The sequence below is a fragment of the Tauraco erythrolophus genome, chromosome 6, assembly GCF_009769465.1.
Source record: "Tauraco erythrolophus isolate bTauEry1 chromosome 6, bTauEry1.pri, whole genome shotgun sequence".
Lineage (NCBI taxonomy): Eukaryota > Metazoa > Chordata > Aves > Musophagiformes > Musophagidae > Tauraco > Tauraco erythrolophus.
The window spans coordinates 35,459,254-35,485,988 of record NC_141470.1 but is presented as its reverse complement, the minus strand read 5'-3'; the positions used below and the strand labels follow the sequence as shown (position 1 = coordinate 35,485,988).

At 40.7% G+C, this 26,735-nt stretch overlaps 1 protein-coding gene across 1 annotated transcript in view; it reads left to right on the top strand.

Moving 5' to 3' along the window:
• The window catches only part of ZFYVE26 (zinc finger FYVE-type containing 26), a 52,716-nt gene that overhangs the window by 24,744 nt on the left and 1,237 nt on the right, over positions 1-26,735 (top strand). The window contains 33 exon segments of the mRNA XM_086612895.1: positions 613-688; positions 690-901; positions 903-1,239; positions 1,241-1,347; positions 1,925-1,964; positions 1,966-2,041; positions 2,044-2,141; positions 3,040-3,144; positions 3,740-3,862; positions 6,186-6,362; positions 7,502-7,691; positions 7,694-7,723; positions 7,726-7,746; positions 8,841-8,946; positions 10,812-10,992; positions 11,872-11,934; positions 11,936-11,965; positions 11,967-12,043; positions 13,306-13,334; positions 16,160-16,281; positions 16,373-16,593; positions 17,482-17,629; positions 18,731-18,854; positions 18,857-18,939; positions 19,797-19,959; positions 19,962-20,017; positions 21,728-21,925; positions 22,227-22,275; positions 22,278-22,446; positions 23,320-23,461; positions 24,004-24,063; positions 25,406-25,588; positions 26,414-26,467. Coding sequence (XP_086469021.1) covers positions 613-688; positions 690-901; positions 903-1,239; positions 1,241-1,347; positions 1,925-1,964; positions 1,966-2,041; positions 2,044-2,141; positions 3,040-3,144; positions 3,740-3,862; positions 6,186-6,362; positions 7,502-7,691; positions 7,694-7,723; positions 7,726-7,746; positions 8,841-8,946; positions 10,812-10,992; positions 11,872-11,934; positions 11,936-11,965; positions 11,967-12,043; positions 13,306-13,334; positions 16,160-16,281; positions 16,373-16,593; positions 17,482-17,629; positions 18,731-18,854; positions 18,857-18,939; positions 19,797-19,959; positions 19,962-20,017; positions 21,728-21,925; positions 22,227-22,275; positions 22,278-22,446; positions 23,320-23,461; positions 24,004-24,063; positions 25,406-25,588; positions 26,414-26,467 — 3,850 coding nt within the window.

The window sequence follows — 26,735 nt, the reverse complement described above, 5'->3', positions numbered from 1 at the left end:
CTCACTACCAACCTGAAGATTTTTTGATAGGGAAAACTGTGGCTCCATTTTTTTAAACAATTACGATCAGTTGTGAAGAGAGTGCATTTATGTGGAATTTTTTAACTGAATGTGTGACAGTTCACAGCAGTGGACTTGCAGCTTAGCAATGTAATAAAATAAAACAGACCAGTAGGGCTCCTTAAGAATACAGTTGGGCATGGCTCTTGCCCTGGTCAGTAGGTAAGCTGAATAATCTAAGGTCCTTCCATCACAAATTACTACATTATGTTGGCATGAAAAGTGTCTGATTTGATAATTTAGCTCTTAAAAAGATGAGCACTAATGGTGAACTGTTCTAGAATGTCACATTTAGGTAAAAGCCAATGTTTGAGGAATAAATTCCTTTTCTTTGAAGGAATAACAGCATAAGCTGTGGGTGATCGATGTTGTGCTGTATGTGTTTTTTTCATACTCAGTAAACATAGGATATGTACTCCTCCCCTGTATGTACCTGTAAAGAATATAAGGGGGATTGTGTTTGCAAAACATCTGGAAGGTTAATGAAAATATGTAATTGTAAAGTACCTTTTATATGTGCTGGGTGAGCTGGTTCTATTTTCAATCCTGCAGGCTTTCTTCTCTCTTGGCTAAGAAGAGTTGAACTTGAATGTGACAGGCAAGTTTATTGTTAAACTGTTGCTGTGAACCCACTGTCCTTGTGCAGTGCAAGGCAAAACAGCCAGGCACAGTCTCTTCTGACAAACCATCAGCGGCTTAGCAACACCCCAGTGTGCCTCACCACTGCCTGCCAAGATGTTGAAATACCTATTCGCCAGTCTGCAGTGACCTCTGAGGATATCTCCACTCAGGCCCCATCCTCTGTGAATGACTTGAGCCAGCACACACTCACTGCTCCTCCCTGGACTTCCTAAGTCTCAGTCAAAGCTAATGGCCACAGTGGCATGTCTAAGTGCGTCTAATATACAGAAAATTCCCAAATCGAGTTTGTCTTGGATGGAATTTCGGGGCAAACGGGAGGTACCCTTAGGTTTGGAACAGATTTCCAGGGAGTGTGAGGCATTGTTGAAGGAGTTCCCAATATTGGAACGATATCTTCTTGCTATGTTTGAGCCACTTCAGAATCAGCAAGAGGAAGGTAGTAATTTGGCTACTGTCTTCTCTGGCAAGACATACATTTCCCTAGTCTCCTAGGATTGCAATTCCACAACAGCTGTTAAGGTATTAATGGGAGTCTTTGGAACAAGCTCTTGCTGCAAAGGACTGGGACAGAGCTCTGAAGATCTTGGATCTGTACAGTCAGGATGTGGAGGAGCTGGTCAATGTGAAGGATGCTGTGCTGAGCTGGTGCAGCTGCTGAAGGTAGGAAAGATTGTCAGGCTTTTTTCCTTTCATCTCTTTCTTTTTTTCTTTTTTTTTTTTTTATGAAGAATATAGCCTGGATCAGGAGGTGGAAACTAAAGTAGTGGTCCTTGGGTAAATCCAAAGACAGAAACCAATCCCTTCCCTTCCTTCATCCTAAAATTTGCTTTCTCAGATGGTGTAGTTTCAGTTTTGCAAATGTGCAAATCGTGATTGATTTGGCACAAGAGAACTGGAATGCATCTGTGGTGTTATTTTTATGTGAAGAGCTGAATACATCAGTAGTTAATGCATCACTGAATTAATCGTAGTACTGTTAATGAAGATCTCTTAACAGCAGTGTTGTCGTCCTGTGATGATGTGTCCTGTGAAAGGAGGTGCCTTTTGGAGTCTAAAGATAGTAAGCATCCCATACTAACTTTGGTTACTTCCTGAGAATCTGATTCTTGGGATGAGTCTTGCGTAGGTTTTTCAGCACTGTACTGTTCTTTTGGTGATGTGATCCAGTGAGGATGAGGATTTTTTTATTTTCCAAATTATAGAAACTTGAGTTTCAAACTAGTGGTTTGGTTTCCTCCGCAGATAAGGATGGCTGGCAATACTTTGTTCCCAGTAAAAAACGCAGCATTGAGAAGTAGCCTGGCCCTGCGCTGTCTGGACAAATGGCCGCTTGATGCCTGTTTGAAATCCTAGCTTATTGCATTTCTGATTTGGACCGAACTGATGAACTAAAAGCTAGTCTGCAGGGCAGGAACAAAGAACTTCAAGTTTATCAAAAGGTACAAAGTCATTCTTCAAGTAACCAGTGAGATGAAACAGGCAGCAGGGAGCAAATATTACTTGCCCTTTGAAAAACTTTTAGCCCTTGTTTCTTTTTTGATCACAATAGCTTTTCAGTCTTTCATCCAAAACAGTTCATGTGTTTTCAGTGCCATAGTATCCTATTAACACTCTGCTTCCATCCTTCGCAACTTTACCACTCTCCTATTAGCATTCACGTCTGCAACATGATTAGACATAAGCATTCATGTGAGGCCACTTTTTTACAAAATATTTGATTTTCCCATTCTATACATTCCGTGCTTTACGTGGCAATTCATCATTTTATAAGCTTGAGACGTGCAGATATACCTAGGCCATGGTGTACAAGACTAGTGGTCCAATAAGCGTGTTGTATTGCAGTCAGTTCTTGTAACTCCAGGGTAGTGCAGTTACCCAAGTCAAGTCAGACTAGCTGGCCTGGAGTTCAGCACAGACTGAAAAGCCAAACAGAGAAGTAAAAAAAAAAAAAAAAAAAGGAGTCATAAATCCCTGCTGAGCTCTGTCTGGTGGTGGTTCTGCTAACTTGACAGTTACCTCAGTTGTCTCTCTGTTAGTGCCAGCGATGTCTGCAGTATACATGTTCTTTTTCATCCATAATTACTGCTATCCAGTCTTTTAAAAACCTTGCCTTATAACATGCTTTGTAGACTCATACCTCTGAAAACATTGCATAGACTTTTTGGAGTGCATTACATCATCCTAGAAGAGGGCCAGAGACAAATGTGGGTCTCCTTTTGATTTTTTTGTTTGTATGAAGTAGCTCTTGATGTGATCAGCTCAGCTGTATTCTTAGACTTGATGATTGTTGTAGATAAAGCTTTTAAAACTTGTCTATCCTAATATTAACTTTTTCAGATTTTGAATGTGCAAAATGAACCATTGTGGAATGACTGGCAGGATCTGAAAAAAGCTTGCACTGATGACCCCCAGGCAGTCATGAATATCATTCTGAAAGCAAAGGTTAGGCATCATCATGTGAATTTTGTTGAATTAGAACACATTAATATTTTAATGGAAACATTTGTTGAAATAGTATCTTAAAACAACCGATCAATGGAGAATACCTTGGGAGAAAGGATTCCTTTACTCAGTTCTGTGCTACAGAAACAAATACAGATCTGTGTTTAATGCCAAGATTTACTTGTAGTTAATAAACTTTAAGTTATAATTCCTACTCTGAGATACAACTTGTTCTTTTCTCTTAGAATTTTGAGGACTTTAATAGCATAGATTTTGGCATAATACAGGCTTGATTATTATATAAGTACTAATACAGTAGATCTGACTGGCTTTAAAAGTCTCCTTAAAAAGCCAACTTGTATACTGTGAGATGAGAAGATATTCTCAATGCAGGCCAGGACTCTGAAAAATTTGCTATCATCTTTTTCCCCTGTCAAATAGTTACTTTTTGCATGAGGGCGAGGAGTCTAAGCTACAGAACTTCTTGAAGTGATCAGAACTCTGGGAGAAACAGCTGTGTCAGAGAGGGTAGAGTTTTGTCCTTTTATTTTTTATTTGTACTCTTATTTTTAATTTTTTTAAAAAAATTCTTTAGGATTATGAGTTGTGTGAGGAATGGGGGCACTTGTATCCTGTCCCAAGAGAAGACCTGATCAACCTTCACCGTGAGCACCTTCTCCACTTACTGGAGATGGGAGACATGGAAAAAGCCTTGCAGGTAATAGCAAGACTCTTTCAGCCTTACATGCATAGGTCAAGTAAGTTGAGAACTGTTTTCTTTGCCTTCTTCATGTGCATTTTAATTGCCTTTTTAGTTCCTCCCTTAAGAGATGATATTTGCTTAGATAGGCTTTCAGGATCCTGGCTCTGCCTTTTTCCACGTAAGTGAAATCCAGCTTGGCAATCTGATTGTTGGACTTAATAGCATAAATGTCACTTACATGGAAATACAAGGCCCCTTTTGTTTAAAAATCATAGTGAAGCATTTCTCTAGTGCTGCTTAAGCAGAAGAAATCGTAGAAATCGTCTGGTTGGAAGAGACCTTCAAGATCATCGAGTCCAACCATTCACCCTGCACTGTCAGGGTCCCTAAAACATATTGCTCAACACCAAATTCACAAGGTTTTTTAAACACCTCCAGGGATGGGGACACCACCACCTCCCTGGGCAGCCTGTTCCAATACTTCTCAACCCTCTGTTAAAGAAATTTTTCCTGATATCTAACCTGAAATTTCCCCTGGCGTAACTTGAGGCCATTCCCTCTCGTCCTGTCTTCATAACATGGGAGAAGAGACCGACCCCCATCTCCCTACGACTTCCTTTCAGGTAATTGTAGAGAGGAAACAGAAGTGAAACTAATAACGGAATTGATCAGTTGTGTTTCAGTGCCCAAATTAGTGACGTGTGAGTTCTTCTGGTTTTAATACTTTTGGAGCTGTTGCTAATAACAGAGAGCATAAAATAAAGTGCAAGCTCTTTCAGACTCGTGCGGCTTTGAAAATACTCTGGAAGCAAAGTGGAACGCTTCTGATCGCTACAACCTTCCCTCCCATTCCTTGCTTAATTTTTACTTGCTTCAGTTTTAAAAGTATTTTGATTAGTAAATGAAACAAATAGACAATGAGTAGACTATAAATGGATTATCTAAATCATCCTTATATACGTGGTTTCACTAAGGGCAATTGTGCCTGACAAATTTGGTGTCTTCTATGATGGGGTTACAGCATGGACGGATAAGGGAAGAGAAATTGACATCATCTACCTGGACTTGTGCAAAGCATTTGACACTGTTCTGCATGGCATCCTTGTCTCTGAATTGGAGAGACATGAGTTTGAAGGATGAACCACTCAGTAGATAAGGAATTGGCTGGATGGCTGCACATCAGAGTTGCAGTTAATAGCTCAGTGTCCAAGTGGAGACCAGTGATGAGTGACGCTCCTCAGGGGTCAGTATTGGGAACGGTGCTGTTTAACATCTGTCAGCGACATGGACAGTGGGATTGAGTGAACCCTCAGCAAGTTTTGCTGACACTGCCAAGCTATGTGGTGCGGTCAACACGCTAGAGGGACCATCCAGAGGGACCTTGACAGGCTGGAGAGGTGGGCCTGTGTGAACCTCATGAAGTTCAACAAGGCCAAGTGCAAGGTCCTACACATGGGTCGGGGCAATCCCAAGCACAAATACAGGCTGTGCAGAGAATGGATTGAGAGCAGCCCTGAGGAGAAGGACTTGAGGGTGTTGGTTGATGAGAAGCTCAACATGAGCCGGCAGTGTGCACTTGCAGCCAGAAAGCCAACCATGTCCTGGGCTGCTGCATCACAAGAAGCGTGGCCAGCATGGTCGAGGGAGGTGGTTCTGCCCTGCTATTCTGCTCTTGTGAGACCCCACTTGGAGTACTGCTTTCAGCTCTGGGGCCCCAACATAAGAAGGACATGGAGCTGTTGGAGTGAGTCTAGAGGAGGTCCATGGGGATGATCCGAGGGCTGGAGCAGCCTCTCCTAGAAAGACAGGCTGAGAGAGTTGAGGTTGTTCAGCCTGGAGAAGAGAAGGCTCTGGGGAGACCTTCTAGCAGCCTTCCAGTACTTAAAGGGGGCCTACAGGAAGCTGGAGAGGGACTTTTTACAAGGATGTGTCATGATAGGACACGGGGCAATGGATTTAAACTGAAAGAGGGCGGATTTAGATGGGATATAAGGCAGACGTTCTTCGCTCTGAGGATGGTGAAGCACTGCAAACAGCAGGTTGCCCAGAGAAGTTGTAGATGCCCCATCCCTGGAAGTGTTCAAGGCCAGGCTCCAAGAGGCTTTGAGCAACCTGATCTAGTGGAAGGTGTCCCTGCCTATGGCAGGGGGATTAGAACTAGATGATCTTTAAGGTCCCTTTCAATCCAAACTATTCTGTGATTCTATTTAAGACACTTGTGCAAGTTAATTTGCTTGCTGGACCATTGTAGGGCAATAATCTGTCATGGACTGCCCATTACGAAGGCTACTTTCCAGGAACGTAGTAGAGATTCACTGTATTTTGTTTATTTTTGTAGCTTTTACAAAGAATTGAAGACCCTGGTATTTGCCTTGCCATCAGTGAACAGTCCCTTGACCAGCACCCGAACTTGGCAGCCTCTCACTTCTTGGCTGATTACCTCACAGCGCACTTCTACACGAATCTGACAACAGCACGCCGTAATGAAATCCAGGCACTCTACATGGGCTCAAAGGTGAGTAAAACTCCTGCATTGTGGAATTAACAGCAATATACAATTTTATAGTATTTTAAAATACGTAACATACATAATACATCAAGTCTGTAAATTTACCAGAGCATTCTCACCATATCAGTTCTAAGATTCTGAGTCTCAGAATCCAAAGGAAAGTTAGAAAATGGCTTAAAACGTCTTCCATCTTTGCAGTTCTCCTATTATGAGGTGGTTGTAGCTGCCAATATGAACAGAGCAGTCTTGGTGTTTGAGCTGTAGGGAGTGGAGAAACACACAGGCTAATAGAGGGTGGAGGTGGAGTAAAATAAAACTGTGGTGTTTATCAGGACAATTGCTGTCTTTGTCCCAAGTGGAAAGGGAAGCATCCTCAATTTACTCTCTGTGTCAGTAACATCAGATGTCCTACATATGCCCCACCTGTATGCTAAACATGGCATATTTCTCCCAAGTGCCTTCCAAAGGCAGGACAGTATCACTCCTCTTTTTGGATGGTCATTGCCTTTACAGAAATCATACAGGTTCTAGTGCTCAGCCAAGAATAGATGCATTAACCAGTAGATTTTCTTAGTCAGATGCATTATATATAAACAAAATGCGGTGCTTTTGGTAATGTATATTTTGTTGTAGGACTACAAAAAGCACCTTGCTCCAGTGTGTGCCACAACAGTATTTTGCTGGGCTTCCTTTTTCCTACTTGTCTCTTTGGAGACATGATTTAATTTGGAAAACGTCCATGTAACTGTCCATCTGTAGGATAACTTCTCCTCTCAATATTTCCCCAAATGATGAAAGGATAAGAATTGGGCTAATATTCTTTTTATAAACTTATTTTAATAAGAGAATGTGCTCTACCCTGCTACAACATATTTGTCACAAGGTCACAAAATCCTTTGCGCTCTTCAGCTGCCTCTGAAATGAGGCATAGGAAAGTGGAAGTTAGGTAGTTTCTGTGAATCTGCTCGGTAATTCTGTAACAGGAGTAGGAGTAGGTCTGAGAAGTCCCATCTACATTTTTTGGCCTCTGTATATTATTCCATTCTCAGCGTAAGCTACTGTGCTAGTTTCTTGTGTTTTATCTCACAGAAACACAGATTTGAAGGCATATTATTTTAACATGTGCTTGTTTCCTTGTGCGTCAGGTGCTGCTGACTCTGCCTGAGCTCTCCCGTGTTAAGTACTTCCACCTCTCCTCCCGGCCACTGCTCATGCTGGAACAGCTCCTCATGAATATGAAGGTGGACTGGGTAGCTGTTGCTGTGCAGACGCTGCACCAACTCTTAGCTGGACAGGAAATTGGTTTCACTGTAGAAGACATTGACAATTTGCTCTCCAGTATGCAGAAAAAGCTCTCAACTTCCCTTTCGCATTAAAGAAAAGAGATCAGGTGACTGTCTGTGAGAATGCTGTTTTTCACTTGGGAAGGAAGGGCCAATTTCCCCTAGAATTACTTCACCAATTGTTGCACAGCATTTTTAGATGTGTGCCTCTAGTCTCCCTCTAGCCCAGAACATGTTCTTGAAGTCTTTGCCTTTCTTGTAAATAGATGTTCTTAAGGATGAACTTCAAAAGTTTCTCAGACTTTCCTCTTTTGCTTTGAGGTCTCTTTCTTATGTGATATTGTTCAATTTTACTTCATTCCTGTTTAACACAAAGTCACTGATGACTTCAGCAGTTCTAAAACCTGCAGCCAACTACCTCTTCCCCAGGTAGAATGGGGATTTAATCTTGCACAGTCTTTCCTCCTAACAGAGTCCTGTTCCTCTTTTCATATAAGACTTCTAAACTTGTAGATCTATTTAACGTTCTCAAGCACAGTTTTCCTTCTGGTTTGCCAGTCCCTTCTCATCCATATTGTCTTCCATTCTCCTGCATTTGCAGGGATTTAGAACTGGAACAGCAGAGGGTGCTACAGCTCAAGTCCAGTGCTTTTGTTTCAGTGAAATAAAAGCGCATGATGTGTGTACCTATCTGTATCTATTTATGCCTACATATGTGGTACCAGCTTGCTTTATGCCAGTTTCCAAATGCTGACTTTGTTTCATCATTTCAAGATGCAGCTTTTGCTAACATAAAAGCATCAGACTTATCTATCTTTTCCTGCCAAATGTCCTATAACTTTGCAAGTATGTTCCTTCCACTGCAATGTGCCATGAGCATCTTGTGTCAACTAATTGTTTTCACATCTGATACTTATTCTCTGCTGTATTATTCCTGTGCCTATCAGTAGTCCGTTGCTTGATAAGGATCCCTTTCTCTGTGTTTAGGTCATTGAATTTTATATAGTTTTGCATGAATTGCTGTGAACTAATTTTCATGAAAATGTAGTGATTTGTAATTACATAGCTAGTCCCATTATGTGCTGACATTTTTAGATACTCCTGTGAATCGATTCCTCTAATCCTCCTAAAAACTGGTAGATGTATGACCAGTATTGTTCTCTGACTTCCACCTCACCCCACCCCCTTTTTTCCCCCCTAGATTCTCTGATACATATCCAAGAAAGTTTCAATCAGGTATTGGAGCGTGAAGCATTGCCTAAATCGGGATCATCAGAATTATCTCTCCTGTCAGCTTTACTGGTAAGGTTAAGACCTTGGTGCCATTTTCTCTCAAACTGTTCTTATTTGTTTCAATCCCCTATGTATGTGTGTCCCACTGCTTAATAGTAACTTGGGTCACATTAATGCAGATTAGTAAGTCTCTACAGTTGGGTGCTTTGGGTCCAGTTAAAAGAAAACTTAAAGGGGAACAGGAAGTGTATGGCTTTGTTTTGATTTTTGGTAGGTATCTACAAACAACTGAAAAATCAGCACAAAATCTTTCCATTCCCATACCCTACAGAAAGAAACAAGCCTGAACAGACCATAGGAAATGGGATTACATCTGCAGGAAACCAAAAAAATTTTTTCTAGGATCTTGTGACCTGAGGGAAATAGCTCCCTTGTGTTGTCTGAGAGGCTCCACTCACAGTCCGCAAACACAAATAAATAGAAACAAAATAATTTAAGCCAAAACAGTTGAAGAGTATTTGTGGCTTAAAAACAACCACAAATCCTTCTATAGGTTCCATTCAGCATCTAATGCAAGAGATGCGCTCTTCGGAGGATATATATTGAGAGATGCACAGTCTGTGCTCTCAGGGCATGACTAGCAAAGGATATCCTCAGACCTCCAAGGCTGGTAACACTTAGCAAGTGGTGGGCTTGAACTAGAGCTGCACAGTGGTATCCTGATCACTGTGTCTGAACTGAACTGTTCTCTGGTTCTCTGTCCTGAACTGAAGACTCTACTTGCTCTGCCTACATGAAGTGACAGCAGTGTCTTGGATTGGGCTGTGTAGCTCTTCAGTTTTTCACATAGTGGTCAGCTTAATGCACTCAAGTTTTGTAACAACATACAGACATTGTCCTCTAATGTTCCTTTGCAATCCAGTATCTACTTGAATGAGCATGAGTTAGCTTTGTAGGAATAGAGACTTTGTTTTTTTTCTTTTTTGGTTTAGTATTCATGTACACAGAAGGCGGCTTGCAGGGTTGCAATGACATGTTGAACTTTTTAATTAGCCTGTAGTGTAACTGGCTCACATCATATAAACTAAAAGCCTGTCTAGTACTGTAAACTTGATTCAATCGGTATTTCATTGGCAAGGTCAAAGATCATAGAATCATAGAATCATAGAATGGTTAGGGCTGGAAGGGACCTTCAAAGGTCATCTAGTCCAACCCCCCTGCAAGGAACAGGGATATCTCCAACTAGATCAGGTTGCTCAGGGCCTTGTCCAACCTGGCCTTGAACGTCTCCAGGGATGGAGCATCCACCACCTCTCTGGGCAACCTGATCCAGAAGGCCAAAGAAAAGATCCCGAAGGCCAAAGAAACTCCTGCCTCTTTGAACTGATTTCCCCACAGTAGATTATAAAGGGGACCAGAACAGGGAGGGATATGCTGTCTCTAGCCATGCCACACTCTTCTGAGATAACTAAAGTTTCAGTCTTCAGGAATGTCAGCACTGGGTATCCTTAAGATTCTGTTTTATGCTATATTGCTTTTTGGTATCCGTATACTGGAGTATTTTTTTTGTGCCTCCTCTAAGTCTCTGTTTATGATACAAGAACAGATGTTGACAAATTATCTTATACTTCTCTAATTGTTATGATAAAGGTCGATTAATAAGTATGTAGTCTTGCTTATCAGAAGCACTATAAGTTTACAGTCTTACAATTTTAGCTTAAAGCTCAAATGTTATTTTACACAAATAATGTATCTTTACACAAAAATGTATCTTTACACAATGTTATTGTGCTATACCCGGTTGAAAGATAATGGTAATCATCTCATGAGCCAGAAAGGTCTTACAGCCTCAGTAAGTCTGTAGTGTTTTCTGGTATTCAAGACTCCATTAATCGACCTAAATCAGGTTCCATGTTTTTCTTGACCTGGCTCTTTTAAGGTGTCACATATCTGCAAGTCCCAGAGACAGAAGTCTGCAACAGAATTTGTTTCCTCAAGAATTTGTGCCTCCTGAGAAGCCGCCACCAAAGCAGCAATGGATACCTGATGACACTGAAATGATATGTATGGTTTGCAAAACTGAACGCTATTACTATGGTAAGGAGCAAAACCAAAGTCCAGTCATTTCTAGAACTGCAACCTTAATATGAACACTTGCTCATAGTCTGTTTCCTAAGGGGCACTAGCTACTTTGAGCAGTTTGCCTGCATCAGTGTAGCCTGACAAGATTGCCAGTTCCTTTGATATTTAACCGTTAGTTTCTATTTAGTGCTGTTAAGGAGACTGGCAACAGTTAGGTCCTTGCAGACTGCTGTGAAGTGATAGAGCCTAAAGAGGAAATCTGGTCATCAGAGAAGAGACAACTATGAGATCTCAAAAACGTGTAATAATAGTGGTATTGATACTTTAAAAAGCTGTCTAGTTGACTGTGCTGGCAAGAGATAACAATGCATCATATAATTCAGATTACCAATATAGAAAATGTAATCTTTGCTATTGGTTACACTTTTCTAAAACCTGTTGTTTCTTAGAGTACTTGAGCAACTGCATGAGTGCTCTAAGGGAGAAGATTAATTTTGAGTTTTGCAGATGTGCTGGCAGTCTGTTATCTTCTATGCTTAGAAACAGTACTGTTCAAAGTATCTGTTGCTTTTGAATTTGGAAATTACTAAGAAGGTGTCAGAAAGACAGTCTACAGCTTCTGACTCTTCCAAGAAATTACCTGAATAGCGCTGTGATCAAAATTGGGACATTTAAATAGTGGAAAGCCCAAGACTGCAGCAAACATGTTTTAAATGCCTGCCTCTGGGTTTTGGTTTTTGTTGGGTTTTTTTTTCTTCTTTGCTGTGCCCTCTTCAGAACTAGTTCTGAAAAGTGTTATGGTGCATGCTGTTTCTTCTCTTCAAATGGAGTAAGTTTACTCATGAGTGGAGGCAAATATAGGAGGGGATTTCAGTAAATTCTTTCTGTTGCTCATCCATGACCTCTTTTTTGCTTAGTTTAACAGGCGCCATCACTGCAGGCGCGTGGCAGACTGGTGTGGCAGCTCTTGTTCCACCAAGGAAAATGGCAGTAGAAGCTTGCAGAGAAAATTTTGTCTCGTGTATGTGATCAATGCTATAGCTACTACAACAGAGAACATCTGCCTGGCTTGGTACAAGACACAAGCACGTAAGTCTTCCATTCTAGTTCTCCTGACTTTCCTGTACACAGCAGAGTACACGAATGGAATGAGAGAAATAAGCATTTGGGTTTATCTGCATATATAACAACATCAGCTTTTTTTGGCCTCCAGCTGTGGGGATGTTCCTTATGCCTCAGTTTACTTTTCATATTAGGAAGAACACTTGAGAGCCAGGCAACAGTATCGTTGATTCTGTAAGCATCAATTGATCATTAACCAAAGAATGGAATGCTTGGATGCAAAACAATATTCAGCACAACTACTACAGTGTGCTGAAGTTTCTTGGAGTTTACTTGGCTCCTGGATTAACATTACATGTTGACCGAGCTCTGCTGGAACATATCAGTGTTTTATTGTTATTCCATAATCCCATGATTACAACTCCTTGAATCCTTGAGGATTCAAATCAATTTCATGATTAGATAGGCTTTGAAACTGCCCTTAATAAAAGGGACAGCTGTGATGGCAGATTTCATGATGTAGTTGCTTAAGCTGAGAATTGGACTGAAATTCGTTGTGTGTACGTTAGGCCAGCTGGTGAAAAGTGCAGCTGAAAAGATGAGTTTTGTACTCTGTGACCCTGTCAAGCCTGCTGACACTGCCATAGCTGATAACTGCTATCAGCAGGCTTGACAGGGTCACAGAATGTAAAACTTAACTCTTTTCAGCTGCACTTTCAGCTACTTTTCTGCTCTTCCTAGCAAGCCTGCGGATAGCAGTATCCCCTATGGCAGTATCAGCAGGCTTGCTAGGAAAAGAGCATACTTGTACCAGATTAGGTCAGCAAAGCCTAGCAGTGAACTTGAATGCCACCTGTCATGTTTTAATTGCTTAAGTGCCTGGAGTTTTTATACTCACCCTATTTGTATGTCAACCCAACTAAATCTTAAAGACAGAGACCTGGGTTAAAAACTTAGTGTTAGCTCTGGCATATTCTGATACTGGCCAGTTCTTCTTGTTCTCAGTGTCTGTTTTTTTATGATGTGTGTGACAGTACTATTCTTACAGAAGGGTATAAGAACTAATTACATTGTGTAGTTGAAATACAACAATGCGAGGCAGGATCTTAGATTTCCAGGTAGTAGTGGATACGGGCAGGGCAATGGGTCAGAGAAGGCAGGGAGGGAGAGAGGTTAGATTTTTTACAAGACAGTGTTCTGAAAAGGTTAGCCATATTGATCTCTCTTAAACTATGTTTCCCCAGTGTGCTGGAGTGAGCATGATGTTTCTTTCTGTCATTTTATTACAGCAGAAAAGAAGATCAGGACCAAGTGGAAGGTAAGGACTGGAGTAATGTTAAACTTCAGGTTCTTTTAAAGTGCCTGATCACAGCAGTTAGACATAGGAAGCTGATACATCTAATTGCAGCTGAAGGGGATCAAAACTTGAGTTACAAAATATCACTGGTGGTTTTGCATGTGCACCCTGAAGTTGAGCATTCCAAGCTTCGGGAATGGAAACTGGGATTTAGGAGAGATATCTGAGCCAATATTGACGTGCGGATGGGGATTAAAGGAAGAAACTGAAAAACAACAGTCGGAGAATCCACTTTGCATACTAGAAACAGTCAGTGAGAGGCTGTGGTATGAGTAGGAGTTAATTAGCCCACTACAGAGCTGTGCTGAGTGATTCTGGTTTTTACAACCATGATAGTGCAGCTTCTGAATACCACTGCAGTGTGCCGTGGTGTTTGATAGCCCGTACTGGCTGGGGGTAGCACAGGATTGGGCCGCCTCTCAAGGGTTTGGTTGTGTCCTGAGTTCCATCTCCTTTGCTGATTGTGTGAATATGGGCTAGTATTTTTTTCAGTGCCTCAATTTCCACATCTAATATCATAACACTTCAGGAATAGTACAGAATTTAGTTGACTTTGTCTGCCATTTTCCTTAGAAAGTGTTTACTGTTTGTTGCTTAGTGTGGTGTTTGAGGTGATTCTGCAAAACTTCCTGCATTGACATGAAGTTCTGGCAGACCACAAGCATAGTTATTGAAATGCTTGTAGCAGTAATGTGAACTATGGTGCAGAATTTGCATTTGTGCTACAAAACAAATTAGAATGTTTTCCTTATTTGTCGCTTTTTAAGTATGATGGGCTGTTTGAGCTTTTTTCTTTTGCTGTTGACAGAACTTTGCTTTACTGCTACCTTTGTTACAAGACTGAAACAGCTGACATGCAGTTTGAGCTGCTGCTTCTGGTTAGATCTTTCCTTTTGCCTCAAGTATTGCTACACATCACTGGGCCCATATGATTCCATTCAGTGGGGGTGAATAAGAAACAGTGTGGAAATACTCACATTAGAGAGGGAGTGTGTTTTATTCTGCTTTTCTGACTTATCTGATGAGACTGTGAAGAAGGCTTATCAATGTTTCCAAGCTTGTTTTTTTCTAAGTTATTCCAGTTTCCAGTTCAATTTAGAAATAGTGTTTTTTCTTTTTTATTTGCCCTGCAGTTTTTAGAGTTACTCAACACTGTAACAGTCCTTTTGTGGTATCTAGAACAGTGAATTTTGAATCTCTTTTTTTTCTTTATTTTTCCAGGGAGGGGGAGGAAGTTGATCAGGGTAAAGAGTAGCAAATTAGCATTATTCTCCATTTCTTAGCATTGTGAGATTGGTGGTCCTGGTTTTGACTGGGACAGAGTTAGTTTTTCTTTTTAGCAGCTAGAAGAGCCTCTGTGTTTTGGTTTTAGTCTGGATTCGTTGTGAAAAGAATGTTGATAGTGCACTGATGTTTTATAGCTGGCACTGAGACATCAAGGACTTTTCAGCTTCCTCATGTTTTGCCAGTGTGCAGGAGCGCAACAGGCTGGGGAGGAGCAGAGCTGGGACAAAGAGTCCACAACTCTCCTTACGATTTGAATTTAGACTTAGGATTGGGGCTAAATTGGCCAATGAAGTATTCTGTATCATGCAGTCTCATGCCCATTGTATAGATGAGGGTTGACTGGGAAGAAGTTCTCTTGCTTTTCTGGAGGCTCTCTCTCTCAGACTCTTGGAGTGCTATCTTTTTCCGTTCTCCCTTTTGGGCCCCTCGCTCGTCCAGGCTTCCAGTGTCAGGACTCACCTGTTTCAGATTGTTTGCTGGACGGGACAGGTGTTGGTCACTGTGCACTACTCGTTTGTGTATATCATTATATAGATATTCATATATATTATTATCGTTATTACTTTTAATTTTATATTAATTGTTCTTATCTCAACCCACGGGTCTCCTTCCCTTTTCCCTTTTAATTCTTTTCTCCATTCTCTGGGGTGGGCAAGGGTGAGCGAGCTGCTGGTGTGGCCTTTAGTTGCTGGCTGGGCTAAACCATGACAATTGGCCATTGTTTTTCTGCCAGGAACCACAATCATGAACTTGAGTATCAGAGGGCTTGTGCATTCTCAGCTGAACTCATATGACAGACAATATTTGATTGTAGCTATTCTGGGTTACTAATTTCAAAACAGAAACTTTCCTCAATCTAGAAGACACAAAAAGACTTGTCACAGAAATTACTTTTCTTGAATCATTGATCAAAACTCCAATTTTCTGCAGTACTATTTATATGAAAGCTTGACATAAGGCATTAGCTCGTCTTCTCACAATCTTTTGTTTTAACGCTGCTGGGACTATATGTTCAAATAACCTGAATTCTAAAAGAAGATACAGGCAGTTAAGTCAATTTACTCTTTCTTTTACAAATGGTTCTTCAATTTTCCTTTTCAGCTGTAACTCGCAGCTCTCATATTTCCACTTCTCTCCTGCTCAGAAATATTTAATAACTTACCTGTGGGGAGGTTAAAGAGGGGAGGTTTCCGTGCTTCTTATTGAGTAGGATAAGAATTGGATAATCATTTGAAGACATGTTTACTGGAGCCAGTTTTTGGTGACTGGATGTTGTTAACAGTGAGATTAAGTTTAGGTACAATTGGACAGCCTGCTGAAGAATGGAAATATTTCTGTAATCTGTATGCTGTACGTGTGATACTGGCAGGAAGTGGCACAAGAGGGTTACAGATGACTGTTTTGTGAGAGTATAAGAATACTCTGCATTGTGTGCCCTTAGCCAGATTTGTTTGCTTCTTGTACAATGATTCTACCTGATGTTTTCTTTTTGACTGCAGAAACCTCTAATAAGGAATATTCTACAGTGGTGCAAATACCTAAGACAACTGAGCTTGAATGGATTTTTTCCCTGAATGAAGAGGAGAATGAAATTGTACGCAGTGAATTTTATTATGAACAGGTGAGATCTGGTGAAAGACAGTCCAATATAAGCAGTTCCCCAGAGAACTACCTCAATACCCATGGTTGTCTGTCTTTCCTCAAATTGTCAGGCTCCCAGCTCTTCCTTGTGTATTGCCATCCTTAGCCTGCACAGTGACAGCATAGTGTGTGGTCACCAGCTGATAGAACATTGCTGCAAATTGTCCCAAGGACTCACTAATCCTGAGGTGGATGCTGGTCTCCTTATGGACATCATGAAACAATTGCTCTTCAGTGCCAAAATGATGTTTGTAAAAGCTGGAAGGAGCCAGGATCTAGCTCTTTGTGACAGGTGATTTATCAGATGTTCACTAGGATGCATTGAGGTATTGTCGAGACCATTATCCTTTTTTAGTGGGGAGTGGAGGGTGGGAGGGTTGTTTTGTGATTGTGCTGTGGACATTTTAAACAAGATAAGTAGTGTAAGAATAACATAAGAGTTCAAATAGTAGATATTCAAGTAATATGACTACATAAGGGGCAATGGCTTTAAACTGAAAGACGGCAGATTTAGGTTAGATATAAGAAAGAAATTTTTCACTTCTGAGAGTGGTGAGGCAGTGGAACAGGTTGCCCAGAGAAGTTTGGCTGCCCCATCCCTGGAGGTGTTCAAGGCCAGGTGGATGAGGCTTTGGGGCACCTGGTGTAGTGGAGGGTTTCCGTGCCCATGGCAGGGGGATTGGAACTGGATGATCTTTGAGGTCCCTTCCAACCCTAACCATTCTATGATTCTATAATAATTACCGAGAAAATTCTAAGAGTAGGAAGAAATAATTCACAGACTGGAGTAAATATTCTACTTATGATATTGTGTATCTGCTTTCAATCTATATTTCAAAATAGGATTTTTAAACCTGCACTTCCTGAGAATAAGCATTTTACTTTCCTCAAATTTTGTCCTACAGAGATTGGGGTGGCAGATGTAATACATAAATTTCACATGTACTGTTTTGATTTGGTAACATGTAGCTGCTGTCTGTAATCAGGGTCTGCCAGTGTTCCACTAACATGGCCAAAAAAAAATAAATAGTCCTGAACAGGACAGTAAGATGGATGCAGAACCTGGCATACTGGTGATTAGGAACCACTGTTCTAAGAGTTGTCCTTGACATAAAGTGCTTTAAGTGTACGATAATAGTGAAAGTGTATGTATTGGTTTAACCTCTTTGTTTTCTCCTAGCTACATCAGCAAAGTGGATGTGTTGAATATTTTGGTTGCTGCTGCCTACCGTCCAGTACCATCTTTGGATCAGATTCTTCTCCCTGCTGCAGTGACAAGATTAAGAAATCGGCTTCTGGAAGCAGAGTACTATCAACTAGCTATAGAGGTAATAACAATGGAGAGATGTCAATGTTAATAATGCTTCTGTAGTGGCTTTTGTAATGCTTTTGTGATGGCCTCCTAAATTCAGATGGATGTGATGTGTGAAATGGGCAATATTTAAACTGTTATAAACTGGGATTAAGTTTTTAAACAAGGAGGAAGTAATTTTCTGAACACTGGAAAAACTTATGAGAAGGACAAGTCTTTCTGCTGTGGAGCAGGCTGCTGAAGGGAAGAGTAGGGGCCTTGTTTCCCTGTACAATTAAAATTGGAATGGGCTAACTGCAAGAAAGTCATTAAATGGAGGAATCTTGCATCCAGTAGAAGGGCTGAGACATCCTCTGTGGCAGGAGTTTTTCTGAAGTTTGCATGTTTGATTTCAGTTGTCTGTAATCCCACAGCAGACATTAGTAAGGCACCTTTCCCAAGCATTTACTTTACTTGGAATCAGCAATAGTGGCAAATCTATCAGAGCTCATCTGGCATGTTTTATCATCTTCAGTCTTTCTCGTGTTCCTAGGATTTCATAAGCCACTGTTTTGTGGCATTGTAGTTTAAGAACAGGATTAGGATTAGTATTTTTAAGGGGTGATAAACAGCAAGAATAGATGACCAATTTGAATAAAAATGGTTCATGTTTAAAGGCAGCTGGTCTACTAAAGAAAATCAGAAACAAATTTGATCAGGAAAGTTATGTGAAATAAAAAAACTTTGTGGTGGTTCGTGAAGCATCTTCTGTTGCTTTTTTTAAACCACAAACCTGATGAATTCTACTCTGTAAAAATTATTTGCTGTAGAAAAGCAGATGTGAAAATGTCCTGAGTTTTAAAACTACTGAACTGAAATTTCACGGATAAATAGTTGCTTAAATTTGTAAAATAAAAAATACTTCCATGTTTGGAGATTGTGGGTATTTGGTAGTTGGGATTTTATGCCAGTAATACAGAAATAATCAGCATGGTTTTTTTTCATGTTTTGTTTTGTTTTTAATGGGAAATGTGCGCTAGCAAGTGAGAAGTCAAAATCACAGACTGCATGATAAGCCAGTTTTCCTGTTTCTGTACTGAGACTGTGTTGCAATAGTAACAAAAGATTTTGAATTTAGGTTTCTACAAAATCTGGGTTGGATCCAGGTGGAGCATGGCATGCTTGGGGCATGGCTTGCCTTAAAGCTGGAAATTTAAGTTCAGCAAGAGAGAAGTTTAACCGATGTTTAAAGCCACCTACGGATCTAACCAGCTGAGCCATGGTTCAAGGCTAGTCCAGGATGTGATACAGTACCTAGAGTCCACAGTGAAGCCCATACTCATTGCGGTAAGAGTCTTCCATTATGTCTGCTCTGAAGGGCTATAGCAAAGCCAAGTAATGATGTTTTATTACACATCTTACAGCAATGCACATTACAATATCAGGTGTCAGTTTTTTTTCCCCGTCTTTTGTCATGATTGCGTATTGCAGACTGAATATTGTTCAGAAATTTGTTAGCTGTTTCATCACAGTGAATTAGTGGCTGAGAAACAATCATGGGATTTTACAGTAATTTGGGCATACTTAGTGGAAGGGGAAAGAAACTGTGCTGATTACATGTTATTACTACAGTTTGAGGAAACGAAATTCAATCACAACAATATGTTGTGATGCTGCATTGATGCCATTTTCCTACTGAAAACTCTTAACAACTTTGCAGGATTCAAAGGAGAATTTACACATGCCGCCCCCACTCTTCTTCTTTGTCAAAGCACTGTTACATGGTTTGGGATTAGCTCTGGAAGTTCCATTTGGTACCAAAAAATGACTTTTAGTACTATGTAACTGCAGAATCATAATGATGAAAGACCTCTTAGTAGTATCTCTTTAAGAGAATAAAAAAGCCCGTTTGAACTAGGTTATTAAAGTAGCCTGTTGACAGTGGAATTGTGTTTAAATAAAGCAGCCTCCTGTTTGTCCCTGGAAATAGCCGTGCTAGCTACAGCAACATTCAGCACCTCTGTTGATGGCAGGGTTCCATCCAGTGTTATAAAAGCATTACTGGATTCTCATTCCTCTAAAGTGATACCTATTTTAAAAACAACAATACAGAAGTGCTTCTGGGCCGAGTGACAAGATCTAATTGAAAACAAAGTTTTCATCTTTACTCATCACCTATCATTGACTCTCTCTTTTGATGGCAGGATGATGATTACTTTTGCCACATTGAGGGAACTTGAAGCACACTGAGAACGAGAAGTCTGTCTCTGGAGATGATGTGTGAGGGGAAGATTCAGCACAACAGCTCTACTATCAAGAGGTGCTTGTTCTATTTGCATAGTTATGGCACTAATCTGGCGATAATAAGCTTTACATGAGGCATGACTGTATGAGAGAAGCACTGCTTCACTTGTTAATAAGGTGAGTAATCTGATTTGCCATCACCTAAATGGAAATTTGAAAAGTAGCCAAGAGGACTTCAAGACCAGTCTAAGATGGTAATCAGCATCATGCAACATTCTAGGTGTTTTCTGCACAGGAGTTTTGAGGTCCTAAATGTTGTTGTACGAACTGTCCAGTGACTGACAGAGTTCAGTGACATGAAAAAATACCTTGATCTTTACATCTTGTGTTTAATCTCTTCCCCATTGTGTTGAAACAGTGGCTTCTAGAGAGGATGAAGTGCGCTTTTTTTTTCTTCCCCTGTAGAGGTCCTGCATCAACAGCACTTGTCTTTTTTCTACAAAGCTGAAAAATCTGGTACTATTGTCATACAGTTCAGAAGAGAGGAGGAAGATTTTGAATTTCAACATGCTGATAACACTAGACACTTTACTGTTTATCATAGTGGCTCTGTCTCTTGGTATTGTTTGTTGAATCAGACACTCGTGTTTTTACTACTGTAACCATTAGGAACGTAAGAGAATAAGAGACAATACAGGATCATGTCCCAGAGGACAGAAATCTAGGAAAGTCAAAAAGTGGTTTCCAGTTCTCCCTTAGGAAATTTCCTTAATATAGGAGAGCTTAAGAATGTCTGGAGAAAACAGTTCTGTTGGTGCTAAATTACAGTTAAACCTAGAACTTGTTCCAGCAAGGTTCTCCCTAATTCATTAAGAGTTCTTCTTAGGAGATGTGAAGATGTGAATCCATTACATCTCACCAGCTTGAAAGGTGACAGGTGTAGGGGGTTTTGTTTGTTTTCTTTTTTTAAGTTTCTGTGCTTGTGTTTGATTTGCTGGGGAGTTTTTTAATTGTTATTTGAAATAATTCTTATTGAGAATGTACAACTTGAAACACCAAATTCCATTATCTTCAGTCTGCTTATGATCTTTATTAATAAAAAATTAAGTTGTTTTATCAGCTCTGCTTTCTCATTATATCGTCAGTCATTCTAAGCTCATATACTTATCTGTATATTGAATTTGCTTTTCAAATGTTTCCTTTATATAAGTTTAAATTTACCTTAAAGAAAAGTTGCATATTTTGCAATGCTGGTGAAATAATTTCACTAGTTAAGTAGCAGACTTTGAAAATGCTCTAGACATACAATTGGAGGTGGAAGTTTAGGACAAGGAGACTGGTAGCAATCATGCAAACTAGAGAGGAAGGTTTGTTACCTTAAAGCTGTCAGGTGCCAGGCTTCTGATGAAACATTTTGCAGTTGAAGCGCATGATACATGAGGAAAGTGATAGAGCTAGGTTTTTCTGGCTACCAAGTGGATGATTGTAGGGAAGATAGAGCCAGGCTTATCTCACATGTGCACAGCAAAGGGTAGGAGACAGTGGACATGGTTTGGAGAAAGTGAAATTCCAACTGGATATAAGGAAAAGGTGGGTTTTTTTTGGCAGTGAGGATGTTTAGACATGGGAACTGGACCCCGGAGAGGCTGTTGAATTGCCCTACTTGATCACGCTCAGAACTTGACTGGATAGACCCAGAGCAGCGTGACCTAACTTGAAAACCAGTCTTTCAGTGGTGGTTTGAACCAAGTGACCTCTGGAGATCTCTTCCAACCTAAGTTATTTATTAATTTTATTATCTCTGTCACTTAATACTCCATTGTGTTTAAATAAGGAAAATCAACAAGCCACAGTGGCTTTGTTTCAAGCTACCTTTCTGATGTTTGTGTAGGAATCTCCGTCAGAAGTGTTCATTGAAGGGATCTTCATTCCAAGCTATGAAAGTGGAAAACTGCATATGTTGGAGAACTTGCTGGAAACCATTGATCCAGGATTGGAGAGCTGGGGAGTCTACTTGATTGCAGCCTGCAAATACTTGCAGAGAAAGAACTACTACCATATTCTGTATGAGCTGCAACAGTTCATGAAGGTAGATGAGAGTCAGTGCCATCTCTTTCAGTGAAATGTTGAATACTGTCACACTTTCGGTTATGTACTTTGGTGTAAATCTGCATGAATGGACAGGTATATTCCTGCTACTTTCCAGTCCTAAAAATGGATAGGAAGGCCTGAACCTGACTGAAGCTGGTGTGCTCTGCGTTTTTCATGGATGTGGCGCATTGCAGTAACTTAAGTACTACTTTAAAAAAGCCAGAGCATTGCCTGCTTTGTGGGAGGCACTTTAGTATAACCAAGGATTAGTGAAGGTGATGTGCTTCAGTCCATTAGAGTTCAATATATTTCTTCTAGGATCATTTCGTGCTGCCATGACTTGCATTAGATTTTCACTCATGGAGCAAAGTCTTACACTGAACTCGGAGGCAGACAGACGTGGCTTCTGAAGATCAAGGACCATCTCAAAGTCTATCTGCAGGAGGTCTCAAGAAGTTCAGGAAGGAAAAAAATGGCATTCACCTTTCGGAAGAAAATGTCTGCTACAGATGTGTCGAGGTATCTGTATAAACAACAAGCTAAGTTACAGGAAAGGGGAAAAATCAGGATTTTGTCTTTTTTTTTTTTTAGTGGTTGTGTTTAAGTTGGCTTTAGCTAACACATGCTAGCTGTGCCTGACCCAAATCTGACTTTGTCTAGTTGCCAGTATAGAATTTCCATTACCTTTTCCCCAACAAACCAACCCAGGAGATGAGCAATTATTTCTACTAAAAATGTCAGTCTGTGTGTATGTTCTACTTTCCTTTAATTTAAAACAAACAGACAAAAATGCTACAGTGCATAAACAGCTATGCAGTGTATCGATCCACAAGTTTTCTTGCTAAATTTTACTCTTCCTCTTCTCTCCACAAATCAAGCAGCTTTGTGGTGCTTAGCTGTCTACTGGGGTTAAGTCACGACATTCAACTATGTACAAGTGACAGATGCCAGACTTAACTGAACCTCTGTGTTCAAAAGTTGAAATGTAAATTCAGCCAGATATCTCTTGTACTTGGGCTTTTATATCTTGGTTTTCTTAGGGGCTTTTTTCTTTCTTTTTTTTTAGGCTAGACTCTAACTTAAGGGTGGGAATGAGTGTGTGTGATAAGGTGGAAAAAAGGGAGCAGATATTTCTGTGGGATCCAGATTCTCTGGCTCATTTCATTGGAATAATGTGAACAAGTGCTCACGTTCAGCTTGTGATGCATGTTGAGTGCACAGATTTCATTGCTGCAGACTTGGCTATACGAAAGACAAAATCAAAAAGTAACTAATTATTGTTTGGAAATATGTCTTATTTTGAAATGTGTTCAAGAAACTAGTAAGTTCACACAAATAATAATTGACACTTTCTCTATTTCAAAATAAAGTGAGAATTTTTCCTCTGCCTAGGCACATCAGTACAGTTGATCTGCAGATGGAAGTAACGAAGTTCCTGCATCGATGTGAGAGCTCAGGAACCTGTCAGATGACAGGTTCTTCCTTGCCCACACTCTTTGGAAACAATAACATGAAAATGGATGTTGCTTGCAAGGTACTTACTGCTATTTCAAATACAGCTCTGTTTTTGTCAACAATACTAACTTAATACATAGGTGAGTATTTGATGATTCGAGCAGCCACTGGTTCTTTTCACGGGCAGGTTACTTGTGTGTGTATGCAACCTACCATTTATGAAAAATTCATGGCTTTCCTCTAAGTAGCAGAGAACACCTGAGAACTTGGAGCTTCTCTCCTCAAAGTTAGAAATTTCGGAGTCAGGATCCCAAGACAAATAGTAACATGCTTTTGACTGTACATCCTATAGTGTTTTGAAGCAAGGCAAATACTGCTGTTAGTCTGACTCTTCTTAACTTCAGCTCAGCTTCATCTGTAACTTTCCCAGTGTCCCACAGGGAATCAGTGTGTGACAATAAACCATATTTGCTCTACTTCTTGTTGGGGGTGGTTGTGTTTTCTGTTAAAGTGATGCATTGTCTTTGGCCTCTGGGTAAAATCTGGAAATGTGTTATTATTTAACTATATGTAATGAAAAAGGAATGTCCATCCTCAAGTTTGTCTATGCCTCTCTTTCAGGTCATGTTGGAAGGCAAAAACATTGAGGAGGGGTTTGGGATTGCATTTAGAGTCCTTCAGGTATGGAAAACTTGATATAACGAGTACTGTTATTACAAAAGAAACTCCTGCAAGCAGCAATTGCTTAAGCAAAATACTTTTTTTGCAAAATATCTTTTAATCCCCAAAAAGGAAAAGTTGGGGTTTTTTTTGAGAAAAGTCATTAGTTCAAGTCTTAAATGTCTGTATTTGGAGGAAGTTGATAAGGGAATGAAGATGCTGTTTCAGTGGAACACTTCCAAACTAATTGAGTCCTACAAAGGAATTAAGTACAGCTTTTCCTTTGCTGCACACCTTGTTCAGTGACTGAACTCTGGCAAACCATAATCACAGATGTGAGTAGAGAGCTCTGACTGGTAGCTCTCTAGAGTTCATGATAGCCATGGAAAGACACAGTGAATATATAAGGCCAGGGCTATCTCGTTACTATTCTTCTGGCTGAGAGAGCAAAGCTAATTAACTGGAAACTGTCTCTGGGGACCTCTCCTTCCTCATGTCTGGGTAGAAGTTGAAGTGCTTATCAGTCAGCATAGCTCATGAGCCTCCAAAATTTTTTATGTGTTTCTCATCCATATATTATTAGGAGCTGCTAAAAGATACTGCTTCAAGCAGCGCAGTTTGCAGTTGCCTCCTCTCTGGGACAGAGGGTATAGCAGAGCCATTTCTGGACAGAGGTGGTGTGCTGAAAGAGTATTTGTGAATATGGCAGGCTCTGCTTCTTCTTTCAGGTCAGGATGTACAAGGCAGAACAGCTGTTCGTAGTGAAATGGAGAACCTTAGAAAATAGCACTTCTTAGCAGCAACAGCAGTCACTCCCCCCCGGTAAAATGGAGCAGTTGGTCCAACTGCCTAGCATCACTTCTATTTCCTTCCTTTTTTTTTTCTTTTCTTGCCTTATTCATGGCAGGGTCAGTCCACAGCTTTTATAATCTCTTCCTTCATATGGGAGGTGTACGATGGTCAATGCCTCTTGTTTCTCAGGATACACAAAGGGTGGCTGCTGGTGGAGTGGCTGGAGGAATATAGTGGGAGCTTGCTAAGTGACAGAGACGTGGGTAGAGACCTAGAAAAGATCTTTTACCAGAAGAAATAAAACTGATTTTTTTTTTGCCACTCCTGAAAAGGAGGCGATAACAGTGCTCTTGTTCTCGAGCAAATTTGAGTTTTAGTGGTCTGGTTATAGAAAAACTTTAAGCCAGCCCTGAGCAGTAGTGACTGTAAAATCAGAGGCCCCCAAAACAGCTTTGACTTTTTGGATATTGGTGTGATGTTTTGTCCTTAGGAGAGATTGTCTCAGTTGTAAAGACTCCCTGTGAGAAAACCTGCTGAGAACATGTTGCTCTGATGTTCCAACTACCTTTAGGACTTCCAGCTGGAGGCTACAGAAGTGTACAGCAAAGTGGCCAAGCAGCTGGTGAAGCAGCAGAAGTACAGTGAGATTCGGCAGCTCCTCAAGTGTGTCAATGAGTCTGGAGTTGCAGCACAAAATGATGGGGATAATATTATCCTAAACTGTCTAAATGAGTTCAAGAACATTCCTGCTGAGGTAATTTTGTCCTGCATTGTGTCCTTTTTGAAGTAAAATAGATATATACAATACAGGCTACAAGCAAAACAATCTTGTGTGCCTGTGCTGCTCTTTTAGTGAGTCCTCCGTATCTTCTGGCTCTGTACTACATGCCTCGTTTAAAGGTGGAAGTATGTGGTTTGCCTGAGTTACTCTGAGAGGAAATTATAAGTAGCTGTAGCATGCTCCTACCCTGCACTTCCCAAATGAGTACCCACGATGGGGAGGGAACTTTTGCTTCACAGGATCCTGCCAAATGCTCCTGATTGGGGTGGGAGATGTTTCCTTCAATGAGGCTTCCCTGGCTAACACAGAGGATGTGTGGAGGCAGAAACCTTCTGCCTCCATAGGAAACAATGTTAAGATTCCCTTTGACTACCACAGTGTCTTTTCCATCCCAGTGAAGGAAGGAGATGCCCTCTGTGAAGTTCTACTAATCAGGCTAGAGGATGCAGGCCACCCCTTGGGTCAAGGTGGGCCAGGGGGCCCAACTCCTGTTGGTTGGGGTGCAGAGAACCTACAAATTCATTTCATGCAACGTGAGTGATGTCCATGAGGGACGCCCAGGCTACAGCATTCTCTAGGGATACCCCACAGACATAGCAGGCAGGAGAAGCTGTGGTAAACGAAGGAACTGGACTTTGTATTTTCTACATGTGCAGCGCTCGCGGTTGAGACAGTGTAACCGACTAGCTGTGATCGCAGCAGTCCTTCCTCTGTGCAGGGGTTTGGTCCCTGATGGGGTAAAGGTTTACAAGCTACAGTCACTCTAAATGTGAACACCTTTTCCCTTCTTGGATACAGGATCTCGATAATCTGATTCAGGATATGGACAGTGATGAAACAAGGTAAGTAAAAGTACAGTAGAGGAGCTCCTTTAGCAAGAGCTGAAGAGCTCAGACTTGGTCGGCAGGCTACCTACTCTCTTTCACCACCATCCCTCTTGTCCTCCCTCAAGCCAAAGTTTTGAAGGCCACTTCCTAAATTGTAGAAATCACAGTGAATTTCTCAAGGCTGTAACATTTGCGACTGTAGAGCTGTGACATGAAGGTACCAATCAATGTTACCCCTATCAGTTCCTCTACAGTCCTCAGAATGAGGGCTAAGCATTTGTTATAATGGAAAA